Source organism: Lemur catta, chromosome 11 (genome assembly GCF_020740605.2).
Source record: "Lemur catta isolate mLemCat1 chromosome 11, mLemCat1.pri, whole genome shotgun sequence".
Lineage (NCBI taxonomy): Eukaryota > Metazoa > Chordata > Mammalia > Primates > Lemuridae > Lemur > Lemur catta.
The window spans coordinates 22,477,474-22,494,273 of NC_059138.1; the positions used below are offsets into that span (position 1 = coordinate 22,477,474).

The 16,800-nt window shown below is 34.1% G+C and overlaps 1 protein-coding gene across 7 annotated transcripts in view; it reads left to right on the forward strand.

The window, feature by feature from the left end:
- The window catches only part of GRM8 (glutamate metabotropic receptor 8), a 693,462-nt gene that overhangs the window by 607,406 nt on the left and 69,256 nt on the right, over window positions 1-16,800 (forward strand). For all 7 annotated transcript variants that reach the window (XM_045564832.1, XM_045564831.1, XM_045564836.1 and 4 more), the window contains one exon: window positions 12,876-13,811. In XM_045564832.1, coding sequence (XP_045420788.1) covers window positions 12,876-13,811 — 936 coding nt within the window. The remainder of the gene's footprint in view (window positions 1-12,875; window positions 13,812-16,800) is intronic.

Consider the following 16,800-nt stretch of genomic DNA (forward strand, 5'->3'; position numbering starts at 1 on the left):
ATAACTTATATTATCATGGTCATATAGATAGAGTCTGTGCCTAAGTGTATCATCTACCATGCTTTGATTACTTTTGCTTTCTTGGAAATTATTTTTGATGTTCCCATAGCTAATAATCACCATTTTTAAAGTTATTTATTTGGTTTCTTATTATTTCTGTTTTGTTTTGTTTTTTATGTACATAATAATTTACTCCCAAACTTTCCCCCAGGGTACATCTGTTTAGCTAACAAATTTATGTTTTTAAAGGCTCTCTCCAGCTTTTCCAATTTAGATTGGCACCTCCCTAGCTGTACAGAACAGCTTGCATCCTATGATCTCCCTAGACTATTTTCTTCTTCACATCTCTGTAACCAACTCCCCCTTTTCTTTCATTTATTCTCTTACTCAGGTGCAGCATATCAACAAATGGCTTCCTGAGACTAAGAAATGGATGATACATTTTTCTTGAGAACTTGAATATTTGAAAATGTTTCATTTTACTCTTATGTTTAAAAAAATGCATTGCCAAGGTCTAGGTTAGAAATCATTTTTCTTTAGGATGTAAAGGTACTACTTCATTGTTTTGTAGTTCTCAGGTTGTGGATATTTATTTCATTCTCTGTAACATTTTTTTCTTTTATTTTTACTCTCAAGAACCTTTTAAGATTGTCTATTTGAACATAGCATTCTTAAACTTCAGCATGAGCCTAGTATTTGTATATTTTTATATAGTGTGCTGGGATCTCAGTGGACCCTTTTAATTTATATTCTGGAAAAATTTTCAATTTTTTTGTTTGATAATTTAAATTTCCTAATTTCTTTTTTTTGAAAATTCTTCGTGTGTGTATGTGTGTGTATACATGCACACATTATATATATATATATACGTGTGTGTATATATGTGTGTATATATATATATATATATATATATATATATTAGACCTTCTGTACTGCTCTTTTAAATCTCTCCTACCTTTTTTTATCCTGCTTTATTTTTCTATGTCTTTTTGCTCTAATTTCTGGGAGATTACCTCAACTTTACCTTCTAATTCTTCTATTGAGTTTCCATTTCTGAAATTATAATTCAGAATTATAATTAATTATTTATCTAGAATTATCATTAACTATTAGTAATAGTTAACAATAATTAATGTGACTATAAATATATTCTTGACCCTAATAATTATAATTAATTTATAACTTCTTTTATGCTTTCTGAGTGTTCTTTTTATAGCAAATTCTTATTTTATGCATGTATTTTTAAGATTCTCTGAAGTTATTAATAATTTTAGCTGCTTTCCTCTCCATGCATGGACTCTATTTTCTTCAAATTGCTCTTTTTGCCCCATTTGTTTGATTCAATGTCAATTTGGCATGGCAGAAAATTTCTTCAAATGCTCAATGATCTTTGGACTTCCGCTCATATTTAAAAGTATACTAAAAAGCTAATTTAAAAGTTTCTGCACATGGATGTGTTTGTTGACAGTGAACTTCACTGAAGAATCACCTGATGTCAAAATATTTAGATCTTTTCTTTCAGGTGGCTGAATCTAAAGATTCCCAAAGATAAATCTTCAAATCCCTTGCCTGGAGTCTATAAACCAGGCTGATAGTATTCTATGACCCAGACAGGGAAAACAGACTGGAAAACTCAAAACTCATTATCCAGATTTTTACTTGGTGCAACTAATTTCAATGTGGTACCTCAATATCAACTGTTCCAGGTGTTTTACGGCCAAGAGACCCCTTGTTTTACCTTACAGGAAGATTATCATTTAGAGTTACTTTGAATAAAACATGTAAATTGAGACAATAAACTCTATGATGATTTCACGTAGAATACAATGGCTAGAACAATCCTAGCTGGAGACAGTGTTTCACCCCAATGGTTGTGAGGGAAAAGGAATCACTAGGGTGCAGCATTCTGAAATCATGAAACAAATGTTTACATTATTCTAAGGTATCCTATGTGAGCAAATCCTTTACATAAATTATCACCACATTATTCTGATTCTTCTTTATAAATCTGTTTTAGACTCACCCTTTCTTTTCCATTCTCATTGAACTGACCCCCTGGCCAGACTCATTTTTTTCTGCTCCTGTCTAGGGCCACACTCCCTTCACCTGGGCTATTATTTTAAGTGCCTTATACCTACTCTGCTGTCTCCTATCTGCCCTGCTCCCCATTCTGGGTGTTCCCAATGCAGTAGGTTTTCAAAACATTTTTCCTTTCTACTATGTGTCATGCACTGCCCTGGGAACATTGTGAAGAGGCCATAAAATGTGATTCAGAGCCCCTGCACTTGAACCTATTAGCCATCATTTAATAGCTGTATGATATGTAGCATGTGAGCTACTGCTCTGTGACTCTCTAAACCAAATAGGAGGACAATATCTAACTCACAGAGTTGCTATAAGCATTTGAACACTCAGGTACACAGTATATCCTCAATAGAGGTCAGTAGCAATTATCATTATTGTTATCTTTATGCTTTGTTTGTTCAGCAACCTAAAGTGACTTGCCACTGAGAATATTCATTCCAAACCCGTTCGTCTATCTTTTTATATTCTGACAATATCTACATCCTGTAACCTTCTATGGATTGAGTTAAATGTCCATGGGCTAATATTGGATTGGAGAAGTGTTTTGCACTGAACAAAACATCTATTGTGTTGTTTAAAATACCAAAAAAATCACAGAATGTTTTATAATGACTTATCTTTGTTAGAGAGTAATAGTCCTGAGCCAATTTTCATATTATTAATATCTACTTAATATTAGCAATGAAGGATCCATTTAATAAAATTTAGTTATAAGCACTGGCACTATGTATTTGATGTAATTATTCATGTATGACATTTAAGTTATATTTTAATATTTAGCTGACTTTAAGTTAAAATATGAATATTATGAATACTTTCAAATATTATTCAGAAAATATACATTAAAATATTTAAAATAGTCATTTTTATAGCAAACATTCAAATGAATTAATCCTACATGAAAAATATTTATTTAAGAAAATTATTTGAAACTCTAATTTTGTTCATCTAGTCTGTAATTATAAACATAGTAACATAATCATAACTCCATGGCTTTTGATTAAAAATGATCACTTAATAGTATCTAAATTAGAATTATCATAAATTTAAAATATGAAGAGATTATTCTGCTTCAATACCATTGCAACAAATACCACACATTACATGGATATTTGCATATGTACCATTCTGTGTTGGGGTGAAGCTCTATCGGATTGCTACATCCATTTAACAAAAATATTGCAGGTCTGACTTCCTGCACTCTTCCCTTAAACTATCCATTACACGATGCATACCTCAATACTTACACCCAAGATGCTACCTACTATCGTGGAGCTCAGAGTCAAGGGCAGACGCATTCTTCTGCATGGCTTTCTCTGCATAAAACTGGTGTGAAAGTTAGGGCACCTTATGTGGCATTTACCAGAATCAGGCATTAAGGGCTGAGATTGTGGAAAGATAAAAGCAGGAAATAGCAGATCTGGATGAAATCCAGACAGTGGGCTTTTGACTTGTTGCTGCTGACATAATTTTTGGACAGACCAGCTATATTTAACTATGGGTAGAGAGTATTTTACCTATCTTTACAGTGTTGCCTCTCAGTTTTAACTTAAGGGATATACAGAGTGTTCACAAAACACTTTCAAAATATTAATATTAACTTGTTAGAGCTTCCCAACATCTCTGTGAGCTATATGTCAGGGTGCTTAGTCTCCTCAAAATTAGCTTTTCCGAACCTATGGATGAAATAATCTAGATATCATGTGCATAGATTTAAGAAACAATAAGTTTAATACTCCCGTCTGCCTACTGCCTAAAGCCTACTCAAAACACTAAACAGAGAACAGTTAAGAATTTGTAGTCATAGACAAGTTTATTACACATTCTCTTTATTAATCAATTTATATATTTATCAAACATTGAATTTCTACTAAATCCTAAAGCTTAATATAGGTGATGGGGGGTGGGGAAAATATCTGGTCCCTGAGATTAATGTGCTTTCAGTCTTGTGGGGAGATAAACACATCGACAGATAATCATCTTATGGTGCCGAAGAGTTATAATAAAGGTATGTACTGGAGACTGTTGGAACACAGGATAGAAACACACTTACCTGTCTGGGGTAAAGTGGTTTAAAGAAGATTTCACAAAAAAGGTAAATTTTATCTCATGAAGGTAACCAGGGACTCAAAATTTTCAAATCCTATGCTCCTGAAATTTGACTGTCTTTGGACATTTCTAATCACATCCTTATTCCTGAAATTATTTATATGGCTTCTTGGACCTCAACCTAGATTTTTCCCTAGTTTACATCTGACTGTGTTTTTTCATCCTTCTTTGATTTTCCTGAATCTGCTCCTTAAATTTTACTTTTCCCAGGGCTCCATTTGTGCCATCTTCCCTTCATACTTTCCATCATTTCTGTGGGTGAGAATTATCTTATAAATATTCATGGCCTCAGTTACCTTGCATATGATTATGCCTCTAGGCAAACATGATTCATAAACTCATGAACCAGGTCATAATCCGTCTTTTAAAATGAGTCGTTTCCTTCTATGTCCCTTTTCAGTGAAGGACATCATCATCTATTCACTTGTTCTCTTATTCCTTTATCATTCATTAAAAAAAAACTGTTGGCTGGTCCAAAGGTAGTGAATTACCTCACTTGATTGTTCACAGTCAGTTACAGATTGAATTCCTTGCTCTACTACCTCCCCCTCCCCTTCACTACTGCACTTGACTTGTCTAAAAAATATTTTTTTTAAATGTTTATTGATGACTATTAGGTCTTAGTCATCATATTAGGCTCTGGCATGCAATGGTGGAAAATTAGACCTGACCCCTACTCTTTTGAGGAAAATAAACTTTAAATTAGTACTTAGCAAAATATGCTTCACTAACGTGTTGGAATCACTAGAGGAAGAAAGAATTCTTTTTTTAAAATGCCAATTTGGTGTCCCTTCTCAGATCTATTGAGTTATAATCTCTATGAACTGGGAACATGTATTTTTAAGTAAACTCAAGTGATTCTTAGAAACATAACCTAAAATTTACAAATAATTTCTTTAAATAAAAATAAAATCAAACAAATAAGCATGTAATTACATAAGTGCCATGGAAGAACACTACAAGGACGAAGAAGGATTGATGGATAATGGTCCTCCATTGCCTGGGAGTTAGGCAGAGACAGGATCATGCATTGACATGTAGGTTTGTGATTGATTGGACATGAAAGGTGGAAGTATGTGAAATGCTAAGGATGAATGTCAAATCAGGAATCTGGTTGCCATTTTTTCGTTCATCTCTTGCCCCCACTCTTACCTTATTTCTGTTGTCTTTAACATATCTCAAATCCATACCATCTTCTTCACCACCACCAATTGGACATAGTTCACAAGCTCTTGTCTTGCCTGGAATTGACACTATTCCCCTAATTCTTATCCTTGCTTCTACATCACCCTTCTCCCTGATCTGTCACCACAGTGATCTCACCAAAATTTAAAAAAATAATAATATTATCATATCACATATTTGCTTAAAATCCTTTAATCACTCCCTATGGCTTTGAGAATAAAGTCTAAATACCTGGTGCTGCTTACAAAGCCCTTCATGATATGGCAACTGGCTCTCTTCTTCCTTGTATTCATGCATATCATGCTCTAATCATGCCAGATAGTTTACAGCAATTATACATTTGCTCGTAGGATTTATCCTGCCTAAAACACATTTCTCTGCTTTCTCCAGCTTCTTTGTACTTTTCAAGACAGCTCTCTCCTCCCCTGAAAAACTTCCTTTTCACCTCTGTGCCCAAGCTGAAGTGCCCCAGCTCTGTGTTTCCCTAGTTTCCTTTGCATAACTTTTTAACATCACTTATTATTTTATTATCAGCTCTGGTTAATTATCTTTCTGTCCCAAGGACTGTGACTGTATGAAGGAAGAAACTATCTTATTCTTTTCTGTATGAGCATCCCCTAGTACAAAGCCATGTTTATTAGTTGATAAATGAGCTATCTTATATCTATACTTTATCAACAAGAATGCCTACCCTTTAGAGTCTATGGTGGCTTAAACAAGAATTTATTTACTTTCAGTACTGGAGGCTAGAAGTCCAACATCATGGTGTTGACAGAGTCATCTTTTTCTGAGGCTTCTCTCTATGGCTTGTAGATGGATTTCTCCCTGTGTCTTCCTATGGTCTTCCCTCTATAACTATGTCCTAATAGCCTTTTCTTATAAAGACATCATTCATATTGGATAATAGCCCACCCTAGTGACTTTATTCAACCTTAATTATCTCTTTAGAGACTCTATCTCCAAATACAGTGACGTTCTGAGATACTTAGGGATAGGACTTCAACATATGAATTTGGTGGAGGCACAATTCAGCCCATAACAGGATCCCTGAGCACTGTTGAGGTATTTAGTGATGAGAGTGCTATGATTTCAAGTAGCTCTTAGTTCTGGGAATCTTCCTCTTATGCCTGAAATTCCACAAGAAGTGGAATTGCTAGGTCATGTGGCAACTCTATGGTTAACTTTTCAAGGAATTGCCAACTGTTTTTCAAAGCTACTGTAGCATTTTACATTGCCACCAGAAATGCAAAAGGTCCCAATTTTTTCACATCTTCAACACTTATTATTTTCTTTATTTTTTATTATAATCATCCTAGTGGGTGCTGTGGTTTTGATTTGTATTTCCCTAATAATATTTGATATACTTTCATGTATTATTGGCCATTTGTATATCTTTGAAGAGATGTCTGTTCAATTAAATTCATTCAATTCAGCTCATTTTAAATTGGGTTATGTGTCTTTTAACTGTTGAATTCTAAGAGTTTTAAATATGTATATATTCTGGCTACAAATCCTTTATCAAATATATGATTTTAAAATATTTTTGCTCATCCTGTAGGTTATCTTTTAACAATCTTGATGGTGTCTGTTGAAGTACAAAAGTATTTAATATTGATGAAGTCCAATTTATTTTTCTTTTTGTTGCTTCCGCTTTTGGTGTCTTATCTAAAAAAACACTGCCTAACCCAAGGTCACAAAGAGTTACTCCTCTTTTTTTGTAAAAGGAGTTTTTTTTTCAGTTTTAGCAATTACATTAAGTCTTTGATCCATTTTGATTTAATTTTTATATATAGTGTGAGGTAGTGGTCTAACTTCATTATTTTGCGTATGGATATCAAGTTGTTTTGGCACCACTTGTCGAAAAGACTATTCTTTCTCCATTTAATTTTTTTAGTATCCATGTCAAAAATCAATTGACTGTACATATAAGGATTTACTTTTGAACCCTCAATTCCATTCCATTAATTTGTCTATCATTATGCTAGTATGATATCATGATTATTACATTTTGTGTAGTAAGTTTTCAAATCAGAAAATGTGAGTATTCCACCTTTGTTCTTCACTTTTAAAATTATTTTTCTATTATGCGTCCCTTATATTTCCATGTGAATTTTGGAATCATCTTGTCAATTTCTGCAAAAAAGCCAGCTGGAATTTTGGTATGGATGTGTTGCATCTGTATGCAGATCCATTTGGAGAATATTGCCATTTTAGCAATAGTAAGTCTTTGACACATAAGCATAGGATCTCTTTTCATTTATTTAAATCCTTTTTAATTTTTTATGAGGTTTCATAGTTTTTACTGACCGAATAAATCTTGTGCTCCTTTGCTAAGTGTATTTCTAAGTACTTTATTTTTCAGTGCTACTGTAAATGAAATTGTTTTCATTAATTTCATTTTAAAATGCCTTAAAATAGAGGGATTACATCTTAAAATGCTTCTTTTAAAGATTATATAGATCTGAAGCATCACAAAAAGCCAGAACTTCAATCTGGAGATATCTCAAGCATATTCGATTTTCAAAGGATACTTTATCTACCACTTTGAAGAAGAGGAAAACATTGTCTTCTCTGTGGTCATTTAAAGCTGTGCATGATTAAAAGGAAATATTTAAATATTAAGAGATATATATATAATATGTATAATATGTATCTATAATTTGGTGTTGTATTATCAAATTAAGTGTACAACATGTACTCATTCATATGTATGTCAATCATGTGATATGCTAAATGTGACACCACGTTTTGAAATTTTCAATATACATGCAGAATGAGTGTATTTTTAAGCCTATTGATTATATGGAATTTAATGAATAAAGATCTAAAAATAATCTTTGATTTTTGATGTCACTAGAAATGTTTCATATGCAATCTTCCATTACAGAAGTCAGATGAGGAGTTGAGTTTTGCATACTAGGTGTCAAACTAGTCACCAAAATAATGATTAATATAATACTTATTTATATAGCAAGATAAAAAGAATTAAGAATTGTATGACTAGATATCAATTATCTGTATTACATTTAACATTTTCCCACATACTACATATGGTAATTACATTAATGAAGAAAAACACGTAATATCTTGGCAAAAACACTATAATAGAGGTATTATATTAAGAGTTTTATAAAGAGTACTATAAATTATTGATTATTAATTATTAATGAGGTTTTTGATTGTGCAACTTTTTGGTAATCCTGTTTTCAGGAGTTACTAAACTACACAGAAGAAAATTATTCTATAAAAATGATGTTCTCTTTAAAGAGTTTATGAAACATTATGCTAAGTTGACTGTTTCAGAAAGATTAAAGATTAAAAAATGCAAGTACATTTACCCAGAAACTTTTGTTTTTGTGATTGTTGGTGCATTTGTCTGCAGTAACAACAGGATTTGACAGCAGAAACCAACAGATACATTACGTTTTCTGGAATGCACTGGATTGAAACCTACTGAATGGATCACTACTGGTAAACATTGTCAAGACAGGAATGGACTATCATTTTGTCCCTGGAAGCTCTACCTATATAACTATCATCTGTTTGTTATACTACATATTTTAGACACAAAACATCTTAATGTCAGAATAATACCAAGGGTGAGGAAGACATATTTCAAAAATAATTAAATAAAGCTTCTCTTTATACTCATTATAAAAAATGATATAATTTTTAAACATTTTTTATTTTTAATTATTATGGGTATATAATAGTTGTATACATTTATAGGGTACATGTGATGTTTTGATACGGGCATACAATGTGAATTAATCAAATCAGGGTTATGGGGTATCCATCACCTCAGGCATTTATCGTTTCTTTGTCTTAGGAATATTCCAATTCTACTCTTTCAGTTATTTAAAAGTATAACCTAACATCATTGATTATAGTCACTTTATTGTGCTATCAAATATTGTTCATTCTATCTAACTGTATTTTTATGCCCATTAACCATCCCCACTTTATCTCCTAATATAGCAATACAAAAGAGTTGAACGGTCTTTGTTGATACTTTGTAACATAGTTGTGGAAATTAGGCAGTTTAATTTGTTTTCAAGTAGTATAGTTCTAAATCATTATTTAGCAACTAAGTAAAATAAGTATTGGTCTCAAATGTTAATATATTTGTAAGATCCTTATTCAAACATCGTTCATTTGTCCTTCCTTGAGGTGGATATTGGTCGGTTTTCAGACTTTAACAATGATATCAGTGCACCATATAGTTATACATAAATAGAGTCCTTGAGGAAAATTAAGTCATGTATATTTATCATGTATTGATATATTTAACATGTTCACTAAAACATAGTTAATACATGGACTGCCACACTAGAAAAAAAATTTTTTCATTGTCGCTATGGTGTTTTATTATAAAAATAGAATAAAAACTTTGAAAACAAAACCATCCTTTCTAATTTAATGAAAAATTTGTTATTTTTTATTGTTTACTGTACGTGAGTTATATGCATCTTGAAAAATAGTTCATGTGGCTCCTAAAGTAAAGAGACATGTGAATTACATATGCTTCACAAGGCCGTGGGCTCAAAACTAGCTTGGGTTAAATATAACTCACATGGCAGTTAATGTGTTAATCTCCATTATCATAAAAAAATCACATATATTGCTTAAATATGTTGTTTTTTTACTTACAGAAAATCTGCAGCTATTAAAAAATTGTGGTATTTTCCATAATTTTATAACTTTATTTTTAATTTATGAATAACATTTTGCATTGATTCAATACATATTTATCAAGAGAAATTTTATGTTTAGCTTATAATGATAAATATTTATCCTTTGTAATGAGACTTACCCAGTATAGGTATATTTCTTTGTTAATACATATTATTATTTCCTTCTGGAAAATAAAACATATTGAGAATTAAAGCATCAGATATGTTGCTAGAGAAGCTGACCTTTAAGGTTTCTTGAAATTTAATGTTTATGATATTTTTCGGCTGCCTTTATTTTTTGTTGGATAGTAACATTATAAACTTATAGAAGTCCCAGACAAAATGCAATTTTGGTTTTACAATAATTAGCTTTGAAACATAACCTTCAAAAAAGTATTTTATTATCTTATAAGAGTCCATTAGGGTATACAATCAATACTTTAGCCACACAGTGGAGCATTTCATTTTCTCCTCAATATTTTTTGGGAAAAGCCACTATATACTTCCCATTTAACTTTTTTTTTTCTTATATTGCAATCTTATAAGTAAATGAAATAATCTTTTTATGTCAATAAAACCTAATAAAAATTAGCAGGATTATGGTAGATTATATTTTCTTTGTGGTGAGCTGACAGGATGGATCTACTAGTCTTGAGTGCCCTTATGACACATGAAATAGCATCTGCTTTCTTAAGGGAGGATGTTTGACATTAAAGACACATGAAGTGTCAACTCCCCCTTGTGGAGATTAGACAGCTCTCTTCAAGCATTGAGCTTAAGGACCACAATTCTCTGGCCTCAACCATTCCCCCCAGATTTAAAAATGAAAAGCATTCTTAAATAATTGCTTATGAGAACAATTTCAGCCACCTGGTTGTCAAAGAGAAGGCACCTTTAAAAGTGATGAAAGAATATTACTGAAACTGCACACTTTCAGGTATTTTTAAGGTATTTGGTAGCTGTCACTGGGTGAGCCTTCTCAGTAGATTACTACATTGATGTTAGAATGATGGTGGCCACAGAACAGGTAAGCTTTATTTGAATTGCATTAGTTTTCTATTGCTGCAGAACAAATAACTCCAAAATTTAGCAGCTTAGAACAATAAACATTTATTATCTTATATATTTTCTGTAGATCAGAAATTCAGAAGCAATTTAGATGGGTTGATTGGCTCAGGGTCTTTCATGAGGCTGTAGTTAAGATGTCAGTCAGGGCTACAGTCATCTGAAGGCTTGACTGGGGCCAGAGATTACTTTCTAGATTACTCCTCGATGCGTGGCAACTTGATGCTAGCTGTTGGCAGCAGGCTTCCATTCCTTACCACAGGGTTGTTTAAGAGTTTTCATGACACTGGTGCTTCCATGAGTGAGTGATCCAAGAGTGAGCAAAGCAGAAGGCAAATGTCTTTTATGACCTGGCCTCAAAATCACATACCATCATTTCTGGAATATACTATTGTTTATATAGATCAGCACTATTCAATGTGGGAGGGGACTACATGACTCCATGAGTGCATGAATTTTAGGAGGAGAGGTTATCGGGGGCCATCTTTGAGGCTTGCTACCACAGAGCAGAGTAATTCTTTTGAGTTGTTAATAAACCTATGTCTTGGGAATACGGTTATTTTCCACAAGCATTCCTTCATCTCCCTTTTCTGTGTTGTTTGAGCAACCCTCTATTTCCAAATCCCAGTACTTTTAAGTTGGCCCTTATTGCTCAGGACTCTGCTGTGCTGCCCTTCCCATCCTTCCTCCCTCATGAATTCAACAAATATTTGTTGAGGGAAAATTGTGTATCAGACATTGCTTTTTTTCACACCAGTGAACAAATCACTCCCTTCATAGGTCTTACCTTTTATAGTAGTTGCTTTTAATAATAAGTGATCTCCTGTTATCCATAATGTTCAGTTTTGTCCTATTAGCATTCTACTAAAATTACTGTATATCTAATATGAAGAACAAATGCAAGGTAAGAGATCAATGATTGACACTATCCCCTTCAAAAACTATTTTTATTTCAATGGAGGTATTCTGTGATTTAACCCAAAAGCATAAGGTGGAACTTTAATGTCCTGAGGCAAATACTAAGGACAGTAAAAAAAAAAAAAAAAAAAAAACCTCTCATTTGTACTAATTTTACTGCTTTAAATCATCACGGAACTGCTTTTGTTCAATAGAAAACATTGCCATCAAGTTATTTTATTCAGCATAGTGTTTTTCACAGCATAGAAATGGAAGACTGAAAAAAAAGCTTATTTCAAGCCTAAACAGGGGCAAAACATATTAATATAGTTATCTCCATAAACACAAGGAGAGCCAGAAATTAAATTAACTCATTTTTCCATTTCCTTTCAAAATTGACACAATGTGATGTGAATTTCCCTCAGTATGGTAGAAAGATATGGATCATCTTTTATATAGGTTTATATCCTAATCCAATGTTAAAGGAATTCTGACATTTATACTTGTGATTAGCTCTAAAACATCTTTCTATGGGGCTTTTTATTTTTTTCATTTTTTTTTTTTTTTTAGTTTTAAAACTGTTTGGGCCAATAAATCTCACTCCAGACGTCAGACTGGTCAGCACTGAGGAGGTAAATGGAAACTAATGACACTCATCAAGTTGATGATGTGAATGATTCATTGGAGCCAATCACTTAACACTTTTATAAAGTCAATACAGGGAAAGAAACTGGGCTGTTATTATGGTAAACTGTATTTGTACTGCCACCATTCAGTGATTTATTACAAACCTGTGGCTAGGATTAGGCTATTATAAATGGGGGAAAAATGGAAGGCTCATTAATTTTTTTATACCCACAGGTGGAAGACATGCAGTGGGCTAACAGAGAACACACTCACCCGGCGTCTGTCTGCAGCCTGCCCTGTAAGCCTGGCGAGAGGAAGAAGACAGTGAAAGGGGTCCCTTGCTGCTGGCACTGTGAGCGCTGTGAGGGTTACAACTATCAGGTGGATGAGCTCTCCTGTGAACTTTGCCCTTTGGATCAGAGACCAAACATCAACCGCACAGGCTGCCAGCTTATCCCAATCATTAAATTGGAATGGCATTCTCCCTGGGCCATGGTTCCTGTGTTCATTGCAATATTGGGAATCATTGCTACCACCTTTGTGATTGTGACTTTTGTCCGCTATAATGACACACCTATTGTTAGGGCTTCAGGACGTGAACTTAGTTACGTGCTCCTAACGGGGATCTTCCTCTGTTATGCAATCACTTTTTTAATGATTGCAGCACCAGATACAATCATATGCTCCTTCCGACGGATCTTCCTGGGACTTGGCATGTGTTTCAGCTATGCAGCCCTTCTGACCAAAACAAACCGTATCCACCGAATATTTGAGCAGGGGAAGAAATCGGTCACAGCACCCAAGTTTATTAGTCCAGCATCCCAGCTGGTGATCACCTTCAGCCTCATCTCCGTACAGCTCCTTGGAGTGTTTGTCTGGTTTGTTGTGGATCCCCCACACATCATCATTGACTATGGAGAACAGCGAACACTAGATCCAGAGAAGGCCAGGGGAGTGCTCAAGTGTGACATTTCTGATCTCTCGCTCATTTGTTCACTTGGATACAGTATCCTCTTGATGGTCACTTGTACTGTTTATGCCATTAAAACGAGAGGTGTCCCAGAGACTTTCAATGAAGCCAAACCTATTGGATTTACCATGTATACCACCTGCATCATTTGGTTAGCTTTCATTCCCATCTTTTTTGGTACAGCTCAGTCAGCAGAAAAGGTAAGTGCCAGGAAATTCACTTGATAATTTTTTTTCCAGAATTTAACTTCTTCCTTTAGGATGTTTTTCCTCCTTTCCTTTTGGTTCATTTATATTCTCTCAAGATGGTTCAGCCTGTGCTATTCTTATTTAGAAATGTATATATCCCTCAAGGTCACATTGCTTTGAATATGTGTTGACTAAGCCTGATTTTCCATGAAAAACACTTTAATGTGTCCTCTTTTGCAAGGTTGAAGATCGACAGAGCTCACGTCACTTTCTAGGTCTCTCTTTCCGGCTCTGTTATCTACTAACATCACTGTTCTTTTCTAAAGGTTAATTAAAAGAGAGAGGAAGAAAGGGCAGGCATAGTTCACAAGGGTGAGCTGTCCCAGAGATAACTCACTGCATGACAAATGCCTCCTTTTCTGTTCTAATGTAACTCTGGGAAAAAGCCATTTCTTGATAATTATGATGATTTTAGTCATGGAAGGAAAGTTTACAGTACGACAATCACAACAAAAAGAAACCGAAATGGTTTTTTTCAATCTAAACAATCTTATTATTTCTTCTCAGCCCCATTCTTGTTACTTTCCATATGTGGAGGATGATGGTGATAGAAAAAGAAGATAGCCATGAACAATTATATGAAGCAGATTATAATTTTTTTGGAACGGGAAGATCAATAGAGCCTCCTGAAGTGACTCGCTTTGTCACTGATCTCCCATTAACTTTTTTCACTTATGACGCTGCAAGTAAATAACATCTGTATTTCAAAGACAGTATTTGATAAACTGAATGTCTGTAGTTCTGTGTACAGAAAACCAGAGAACTAAAGTTAACCCTGAATTCCATAGTTTGGGTAGTAGGATAGAGATAAACCAGACTGAAAAAAGGGAGGCCAGTGCTATCTTTTCGTAATGATAGCACTTCAGCCCTGACGTGCATGTGAGAAAATTCTCCTTAAAGATGGTTCCATCCTCCATCCTCATAAGTTTCCAGGAAATCAAACATCCTGGGGGTGATTACATTCCCTAGGCTATCACATTCTGAGGAGGTTCCACATGACTTAAAATCCCAGCAAATTAAGAGAAAAAGTCCTAAACAAGGGGATGGCAAGCTCATTAGTATGGGTATTCATCCCTTCCTCGATCAATGCGGCCTTCAACCATGTTTGGACAAAATATGTACTTCAGCAAACTTGCTGCCAAATATAGTAATCTTGTTACTCTTTTAAATAGGTTGTTTTAAGGTAATCCAAAAAATAGTCATTTTCTCTCAGAACAATAATGTTGCAGATTTGTAGCTGCCCCCTAAGGAGCAGTGATGGAGACAATAAGTATTTCTGGGGGAAATGAACACACAAATATGCCAGAAGGTGGAGGTTGCCCTGGCTGCTGAGACTATGGGAGCTATGTAACCATTTGAAAAGTTGGAAGTTATGCATATTTTTATGGGAAAGGGTATATCCATGCCTATAGAGATGTAATTGAATGTGACTAGCAAAATTTCCTTTTCTTTCCGAGCTTTCTGAAATCAAAGTCAGTCTAAGAAGCACATTTTAGGATAAACCATAATATATGTTAATTGGAATTTATTTTGTACTTTTGATTAAATGTGGAATAGACTGAAGAAATCAATAAGAAACAAACACTGTAGTCTTGGAGTTGTTAAGTTTAGATTAGCTCTCTAACAAGGACTATTGTATAAATAGCTAAGATTGTGCTAAGAAGATACTTTCTATAATACAATCGTGTGTTATCCTAAAACTTCACCTTAAAAATTTCTACCTGCTATTCTCTGTCCAAGTATCTCTTATTATTCAAAATAATGCATGAAATGCTTGACAATGTTTATTTTTTCACATTGCTAAAATTATTGACATAGATATAGAAAATAAATAAACCTTTTATATTTCTACAATAAAGAGTTAAATAAGTTTTATTGACTTTGGAGGACCAAAGAGCTGGTCAGGCCTCCATTTTCATTTATAGTGGTCAGCTAATTAGCCCCTCCTTATGAACTTGAAGCATGTACAACACCTAGGCAGCACACACATCCATTAACTCAGTAGATCCTTATTGAGCACTGTGTCCGGTATTGTGCTAATTATTGAACCCATGTCAGTCTGCTTTCCTGAGCCTTCTTCGTAAGGCTCCGTCTGGCTCCCAGCCCGTGGCTTCCTGACACCTGCCAGCATCGGCAAGGGAGAGCAAAATTTCTTCCAGTCTGTATTTAATTTTTCCTTTCAGAATAATGTCTATAGCAGAGAACTCATTTAACCATACGGGTCTCTCTGAAATTATAAGAAGCGGGAATAAAAAGTAAAATTAGTTGAATAATTTAGACAGATGTTTTGGAAACCCTTTGGGTAAAATCAAGTTATAAAGGGACACTTGTAGCAGAGTCATGAAGACAGACAGCTTTCTGGAGTGTGTCTTCATTCAATGATAAAATACCATTTAATATCCCGATGTTACTTTTTTTTCAGTTTTTGAAATCAAGATGGATTGTTTTTCCTGGTAGACTTTAATAACATCATTTGTGCCTACTGCTGAATTCTATAAAATCAAGGCATAAATGTACATTTTGCTTCCCTATAGAAGAGCAGCATGAAGGAAGGGCAGGCACACTGAGGCACGGCCATAGGCCAACACACACTCACATAATTGTCCTGAAAAGACAAAAAATTAAAATATAATTAACTTAATAGTCATGAAAAGATTCCTTAGGGATGGTTAGGGGCTGTTAGGATGGCAGAAATCTCTTAAATACATATTTTATCATCCTTAATTGGGCTCATAAAATCTAGATAACCAGACAAGGGTTATGACACTGCCAAGCTCCAAGGAGCACAGTGCTTCAACCAGATTATCAGAGGGAGACAAAACAAGACACCTTCAAAGCAGAAAAGAAAATAAAATCCCAAAATGGCAAAAACCCAATAAATCCTGAGCCAGCTTTTCTTCCTTCACCCTCCAGATGCATAGTGCAGCATCTATCTAGCAGG